We start from the raw sequence: 8,503 nt of genomic DNA on the forward strand, positions 1-8,503 counted from the left end.
TTCATGGTAAATCATTTTATTTAACAAAGTGTGTTACATTTTTATGTGGGTTCAACAGAACAGAGCCCGAAACAGCTGTTGTGGATAAATTGGTTCAGAAGCGTGGGCGTCCTTCCGGGCGATGGCCTCTGTCCCATTCTTCACGCACACTATTGATCCAATTATTGTAGTTGGACACTTTTGTGTAGATTCCCAGTTTGTCCAGCTGTCCACAGCCCTCACCCCAGGAAACCAGGCCAACCAGGAACCAGGTGTCCCGGTACAGAGTGACCATCGGGCCCCCACTGTCACCCTCACAGGCATCCTTCCTCTGTCCAAGGATACCGGCACAGAGGACGTTGTTGGAGATCGTGTGGGGGAACATCTGCTGAGTACAGATGCTGTGGCTGACCAATGGGATTTCAATAACGTTGAGCACTGAGCTGTGCTTAGTGCTGTTCATGTCCTCTTTGCCCCAGCCAGAGACAACAGTCTTAGTGCCGTTCAGGTGGAGCACCCGCTCGGCCATCTCGCGTCCTGGCAGGCAAATGGGGACGATGTACTCAGTCGTGGGAGCGGGGGTCTGTAGGCGCAGCAGGGCAATATCATTGTCTATGGTCTTGGTGTTGTAGTTCGGGTGTTTGAAACCTTGGACAACATCCAGGATGACCTCAGTGCCTTCTTGTTTAAGACGCTCATAGTCACCTAAAGACACAGGGCGTGGACTCATGGTTAATGAAAGCTGATGTGTGTTTTCACTCTGACTACAACAGGGATCTCGAACTCCAGGCCTCGAAGGCCGGTGTCTTCCAGGTTTCAGATGTGTCCGTGATGCAACACAGCTGATTTAAATGGCTAAATTACCTCCTCAACATGTCTTGAAGTTCTCCAGAGGCCTGATAATGAACTAATCATTTAAATCAGGGGTGTTGACCCAGGGAGATATCTAAAACCTGCAGGACACCGGCCCTCGGAGCCTGGATGTCGAGACCCCTGGACTACAATGTGACCTATCAGCAACCTTGGTTTTGTAAAGTTTTAGTGCTTAATGGCAAAATAGCAAATTACTTCAAATAATTGTATATACAGTTGAATAAAAAATAAAAACTGCAAAATTTAAGTACATTGAGTTTTCTCAATGTACTTAATTCCCACCCCCTGAACCACGGTCGCCCCATGGGTGACCTTCTTATAATCGGAAGGTTGCAGGTTCGATCCCCAGCTCTGTCTTGGTTGTTGTGTCCTTGGGCAAGACACTTCACCTACCGCCTACTGGTGTTGGCCAGAGGGGCCGGTGGTGCGATATGGCAGCCTGGCTTCTGTCAGTCTGCCCCAGGGCAGCTGTGGCTACAACTGTAGCCTCCACCAGTGTGTGAATGTGAGAACTGTAAAGCACGTTGAGGGTCTCGAAAAGTGCTATATAAATGCAATCCATTATTATAGTAGTAGTATTCCAGCTTTATTTGTCACTGTTGAATTAATGTTCATGTATGGAGTCCTTAGGATTGTCACTACAATGGGCAGTGACAACCTACCAGCTGCCTCTGCCATGGAGTCTCACTCTCACTACCTGTTTAGGTTTACAGATCAGTCCCATGGCATCTTCCTGCCATCTAATACAAATTAATACTGGTGATCAGTTGACAGCGATGCTGTTCTCTTCACCCAAATATCAAACATAGACTGACGCGACTCCACCAGTTATGCATGCCTAGCAGTTTGTAAACCTTTTAGCCTGTGTTTCTTTTTTAATAACTACACTCATGAGCATGAACATGGTGTTTGTCTGGGCTAATTTATGTCTGTTCATCAAAAACAAAACTCTGGGCAGTTTATCAGCTGGTCCAGGGTTCTTTACAACTGCCCACATGAGAGGTAAAGTCTCCCGAGAGCTCGCAAGTGAATCCCCTTCAATAATTTCACATATAGACCCAAGAAGGCCAGGTATTTTGAAGTACTGAGCATAAAAGCACATTCAGAACCATATCCTCCATGACCTGTAGTTGCATAGAGTTGCGCCCTTATACTCTGGGAAAAACCCCAAAGGCCAGGGACATGAGTATCCTTCACCCATCTGGCACCTCTTTCCTTGGGTAAGTCCAGAAATAGAAAGAGTCCAGTCCCAAACCTGGATTTGGGTTTTTTGTATTGTATCTTTATTTCAGACATATACAGAAAAAAAAAACAAAACAACATATATACACAAGTATATATGGGTTTAGAGCCCATGGCTATGGGCTGAGGTGTGACCCACTACAGTATATCGAGTTTATTTGCTAAGAACCAGAGACCTGATGGTACGAGATCCAGTCTGCTGTGCTGCTCCAGCTCAGGTTCCCAGGTATCTAAGCCCAGTGCCCATCTCTGTGGGTGATGGGTTTACAGAATGGCCGATAGTTTCTTGAGGTCGTGCCTGGTCATACCCCACAGATCAAGGCCCAGCAAGGTTTACCAGCTCCTCTTTATTCATTTAATTTATTCAGTTTGTTTGAATCACTTTTAGTCTCGTCCTTATTGTTCTCCCAATATCACAGGCAATTAAAAAACTCCTTCACTGTGGTGATTTTTATAACTTTATATATTGCTTCTAGTTTATTTCTGTGTCATACAAACTAAATTTAAGGTAAACCGAAGTGTTTTCTCTCTGTGGGCGAACAAACAAGACCCTATCAGCCTTTCAGGTAAAAACTACAGGCAGTCTCTCCAGTCATTTGTACTTCAGTATAATCAGTTTGTTAATCAGTTCGTTACCGCGTTGATCTTTCTAATCACTTCAATGTCATTCATTTATGATTATTTTTCATTTAATTATAATTAGTGTCTGTCATCTGCAATGGAAACTCACCGAGTCGTACACTGAACGTTAAGCTGTTGTCAAGACAGTGAGCAGCTGTCAGAACCCAGCTCTCATCGATGAGGACACCCCCACAGTGAAATCGACCCCTGTAATCCATTACCAGGACCTACAGATAAACACACTATCAGGTATTAATGCTCCAACTTGGATTCTGCTGACAAGATAACATCTTGACATTGTGAAACAGCTTTGTTTCACATATTAGTTCAATCTTTGAAAAAAAAAACACAACAGATTTAAACAAATTAGCAGATTTCTTACCAAATTCAAATGTATATAACATAAAAAGAGGGCGTTGCCAACATCTGATGTTGGAGTCTTAAGATCTTAATAACCATATCACCATTACAGCACTTTGATTTCAGACTGCAGGCTGCTGTAAGGATACAAATCTAACAAGCTAAAGTTGCCAGCATGACACACCCAGTGTGTATTGTAGGTTTTTTTTGTAGTACCTGCCATGGACTCTCCCCTTTCTTGCCCACCTGCCCCCCCACCATCCAGGGACGGAGGCCTTTCGGTGGTGGGCTGTATGATGTGGTGGCTAACAGCTGTCCACAGGCTGATCGGCCTGTAAAAACACTGTATTAAAGCTACAATGGAAAAATATTAAGAGAAACATAAAATAATCTCTGTCTTTTCATCTCATTCAAGCTGAGAGGCCAGCAGCTTGTGTCTGTGGTTTGTGCATGCCTGTTGTGGATGAGCAGTGTGCGAAGCAAACTGCCACTAGTCTGCGTTCACTGTTCTGAGATCAGTTACTAACTGTGGTTCATATGGAAACACAGCAAGTAAAACAGCATCAGTGAATTTCACTTGATGACTTGACTTGTGCAACTGGCTTGAAGTGTCTAATAGTGTCACCACATCCTCATTAAGTTGATGAAGGCTCTTAGGGTCCTGTTCTAGCATCCATGTGTGAGACATTGAGTACATGGCTGTCATGTAGCCAAAACAGGCAACAGGTTGGTCCATCTGATCTTATAGTCTCGAGCAACTGCTCTGTCTACTAGTAGGTCTGTGTCTTGCCATGTGCCTGTTCATGCTAGCTCCTATGATGCCTGGCAGGAGCATCCATGTGGTGATGAGACATATTATTGGTCGGTAGTTGGATGGGATTAATCCTTAAGAATCATGTGGTGGTTCATTTATGCTTCCAGGTACTCAAGGAGTGCAGTTAGCTTCTTTAGCCAGTAGGTGCGAATCGTGTCAGGACATGTGCTGTCCAACTCGTCAGCTCTTCATTATCGAAAGGATTGTCCAGAAAATCATAATCCATAAAGATATATTGAATAACAAGTCTATATAAAGTGATGAGAGAATTTAATTTTTGCTTGCTAATAAACATTTTGTTTACAGCCAGCAAGTGAAGTCAGACTAGAACTGCTCTTACTGTTGGGAACACATTTCTTGGAGTCATTAGTCTGTTTGTATCCATTCACACAGCTGCAAGTCCTCGACAGGCCGTCACTGCTCTCCGTACAATCGTGGTCGCAGCCGCCATTATCCACGGAGCAGTTGGTGGCTGTTACAGCTAGATGGAGATGGGAAACAGGAACACGGGAACTTTTCAGGTTTCACATTAAGTTTTAGTGAATGTTACATTGATGTGACTCCGCCTGTAAAAGAAATCAAACAGCAGCTACGTCCAGCTGCCAGACAAAGTCTCGCTAACAAGTTTTAGCAAAAAAATAACCCTCGTGAATGCTTTGTTACTTAGGCTCGTTTGTGTGCACAGTGGGTAATTTGTATTCTTTTCGTTGATTCTCAAGCTTTAATTAAAGATGTCGTTTGTTGCTTGATGCAGTTTCATTATATTGAACACTCCTTGCTTCACTTTTGTAGTCTTTTTTTAATATAACGTTAGAAATGCTCCTAGGTAACCAAAGACACTGACTCACGATATTCACAGTATTTGCCCTCATATCCAGAGTGACAGCGGCAATCGTAGGCTTGGAGCATATCCACACAGTCTCCATGACTGCACTTGTTGGACTCACACTGGTTCCCATCTGAAATACAGTCAGATAACATGAGTATTTTTCCCATGACTATCTGCAAAGAAAGAAGATGTCAAAAGCCTCGCCTTAGTGACGCTTTGGGAGGAAGACAGAAGCAGGCTAAATCTTATTTGATGTCGTATTGTTGTAAATGTACTGTAATCTTGTGCTTTTGGGTAATCAGGCAAGCATATCACACCCCATCCCAAGAAATAAACGATGCAGCCTGTGAAGAACCTTGTCCTGAATTCTCCTCAGTCTACACATCATTCACATTCCAGTCATCAGAAATATTAAAATAATATTTAATAATTTATACATGGTATTATTTTTAAAGCTGATATTTAGTATGTTTTCACTGTCAAGCTGAACAAACTTGTCTTACCTAAGTAAACTGTCCAGAACTCCAGCTGTAAAGACACAGAAACAAACATCACCAATCGCACTCATCTGGTCATCGCTGCAGAACAACACACACACACCTCCTGTGGGTATTTGTCAAGTCGACACTACCCTGTCATGTTCTCATCAGCCATAAATCAAAAAGCCAGATATTTTTGCTTATTTTGAACTACAGTGTGTTAAAGAGACATCTTACCGTAGCTTCTCTGGTCTTGAAAATCTCTCTGGCCTCTTCAAAGCTGCATTTCTCCTCATTACATTCTCGCTCCAGGTTTCCTGGTTTCATCTCCTCCATGAAGGAGTTCGCCCGACGAGAGCGAAGCAGCATGTGAGCCCGTCGCGGGTCCGAGAATACTGAACACACAGAAAGAGTGAAACAGTCATGCAGACCAATGCTAAGACAACGGCTTCTTTAACTGTTTTTTCCCCAAACATCACGTTTTTGGAAAGCACTTTGTTGTCATTTGGACTTAAATCTTTGGGATTCTGTGAATTTACTCTCATCAATTCATATGATTCCCGTGTGTTGTATGCATGCCTGGAAAATGTTCCTAATGAGACGACAAATGGAGAGATCTGGACCAGGACATCAGCGAGCATCTGGACAGTCTGAGGTGACTGAAGCATCTCCCAGAGGAGAGAGAATTATATTATATTATATTATATTATATTATATTATATTATATTATATTACCAGTCCGTGAGTCGTTTGGTACCTGGCCACGAGAGTTGAGGCTCAGGTGTGAAATGTCTGGTTTTCAGGGTTTTTATCGGTTTTCACTGTTATTGTGTTAATATTTTTATCGTTAACTCGGTTTTCCTGGGTCTTTTCACGTGTGTTATGAATAAATCTTTTTTTCGGTACTAGTTGTATTTTGTTGTATTTATCCGCGACACTTTAAAGGCCGGTCCGTGAAAATATTGTCGGGCATAAACCGGTCCGTGGCGCAAAAAAGGTTGGGGACCGCTGCTTTAAGGTCACCGTCCACTGGAGCCAGCTTTCTTCTGATTGGCTCAGGATCAGGTAGGTGTGCTCGCTGACCTCATTACCTGAAACTTTGTCCATGTTTAATATGAGCGCCCAGTTGAGGAACAGGTAAAAGCACAATAGGTTCACTTTCTTGGCAGATGAATGCTTTGTTGCTAAAACAGATTCCACGGCTGACCTGCTGACAGTGAAGCTCTCACATTATTTCCCGTCAGGTTTATGTAATTCAGTGAGACTCCAAGACACCCGTGTAACAGAAAATCTGTGGCTACCTAACCTCCGTGTCTCTTCTTTCTTTTACAGACGTATTGATGTTTACTTATCCCGTTCGTCTTTGATCACACCTACCTGACAGACTGATGACTGACGCCGACCACAGAGCAACGACGACACACAGACAGAGGGCGAGGCGGGACATGACCTCGATCACTCCTGCAGGAAATCAGACATTTATGTCTTTACTGCTTGTGTTTATCCAGTTAGCATTAACATCCAGCATAATGACACTTACAGATTTAAGGGGTTGAAAAGTTGAGTTCTGGAGGAGCTGCAGACGAGACAAAACCGAGTCCTCACTGTGAGTTAAAAAAAAATCTCTCAGTGGAATATTTCTACAAGATTGATCAGCAGGGAACACAGAGGCCTCCAGTCAGAGGGGCACAGCAGGACACGATCACCGTGTGAACCTCTACAACCTTTGACCTTGTGAGCTAACAACAGGGCCACAGAGACAACATCCTAAAACGTTCACAGGACATGAAACAGAGTCACGGAGAAACGAGGGGCTTTCAGGAGAGTTTTGGTACTTACATGTGAAGAATGGAAGCCGTGGACAGAGACGATGCTTCGCTGTTTCTGCTGTGTTAATAACTAACTCCCAGTGTTTACTGAGAGTCCACAGTCTGCAGCTGATCGCTGTCCACCAACACTGTCAACACAGACCTGCCCTTTATCCTCCACCCACTCTGCTACACATCAGACCTCATTTTCACAAAATGTTACAAACCTTCAGACACTAGCAGGACGACGATAGTGTGGGACTTTTCACTGTGTACCCACCACACAATAGATCTGTGGTTATTCACCACAAACATGGACGTGGATGAAGTCTTCACGTCTCTATCATTTAAATCACTGTCTTTGGAAGCATGAACACCTATGACCCTACAAGACATCTGTAAAGATACTGAGCAAAGCCCAAAGCCTGTGAACCAGACTAGACCTTGGTATGACTAAAAGCTAAGATAATGTTGGCTGTTTGGAGTGCTAAGTTATCATCTAACGCTAGCAAGCTCAGTCTGTGAGATGCATTGAGAGACAGACATGTTGGTTATAACCTTCATCATACTTGGTTGTGGGCAGAAACAGCTGGAGACACCACAGCCAAGTATTGCTGGATGCATGCTCAATCATCCAGGCAAGGAAATCCCAAAAAGTGGATTCTGTTCACCTGGGCGTAGCGTTTTCAGCCTGGTATCCTTTCCTTTAAAGTTCACCATCTGGTTTTCAATTCAATTCAATTTTATTTATACAAGATCAAATCACAAAACGTGAGAAGGAAAAATTCCTCCTTTAACAGGAAGAAACCATGCTTGGGTAATGTAAAGTCCCTGCAGAGGAACCAGGCGGGAGCCTTTCCCAGCTGCCACAGTGTGAGTGGCAGGACACACTCACACCCAAAGAGTCATTAGCTACGTCTCCTAAGATTAAAACAATTCAAGGAACTGAAATTGAAATGGTCACATCTTACAACAGGGCTGCCCAATCCCGGTCCTCGAGAGCTACTATCCTGCAGCTTTTAGATGCATCCCTACTCCAACACAGCTGAATCAAATGAATGGCTTGTTATCAGGCCTTTGCCAAACACGATGGCATGCTGAAGAGGTAATCAAACCATTTGATTCAGCTGTGTTGGAGTAGGGATGCATCTAAAAGCTGCAGGACGGTAGCTCTCGAGGACCGGGATTGGGCAGCCCTGTCTTACAAGTATCTAGGGATCATTATAGATCAGAATTTGTCATTTAAGACTCACATTCAAAGGCTTGTGTCGAAGTTAAAACTAAAACTAGGTTACTTTTTTAGAAACCAATCCTGTTTCTCCCTCCAAGTGAGAAAACGTTTGATTCGTGCAACCTTTTTACCTTTATTGGATTATGGTGACCTGCTTTTTATGAATGCACCTGCCCACTACCTAAAGAGGTTGGATACTGTGTACCATTGTGCTTTACGTTTTATTACTGGCTATAAAAATCGTGTACATCATTGTTCTTTGTATGC

At 43.4% G+C, this 8,503-nt stretch overlaps 1 protein-coding gene across 1 annotated transcript; it reads right to left on the reverse strand.

The window, feature by feature from the left end:
- proca (protein C (inactivator of coagulation factors Va and VIIIa), a) lies at positions 1-7,145 on the reverse strand. The gene is made up of 10 exons (XM_026149285.2): positions 7,037-7,145; positions 6,738-6,801; positions 6,575-6,658; positions 5,435-5,592; positions 5,222-5,246; positions 4,738-4,848; positions 4,230-4,370; positions 3,292-3,407; positions 2,825-2,942; positions 1-684 (listed from the first exon to the last, which is right to left on the reverse strand). The coding sequence occupies exons 3-10, from the start codon at positions 6,642-6,644 to the stop codon at positions 95-97; spliced, it is 1,329 nt and encodes a 442-aa protein (XP_026005070.1). The 5' UTR covers positions 6,645-6,658; positions 6,738-6,801; positions 7,037-7,145; the 3' UTR covers positions 1-94.
- Between the last annotated feature and the right edge of the window lie 1,358 nt (positions 7,146-8,503).

This window comes from Astatotilapia calliptera, chromosome 18 (genome assembly GCF_964374335.1).
Source record: "Astatotilapia calliptera chromosome 18, fAstCal68.1, whole genome shotgun sequence".
In the NCBI taxonomy this organism is placed as follows: Eukaryota; Metazoa; Chordata; class Actinopteri; order Cichliformes; family Cichlidae; genus Astatotilapia; species Astatotilapia calliptera.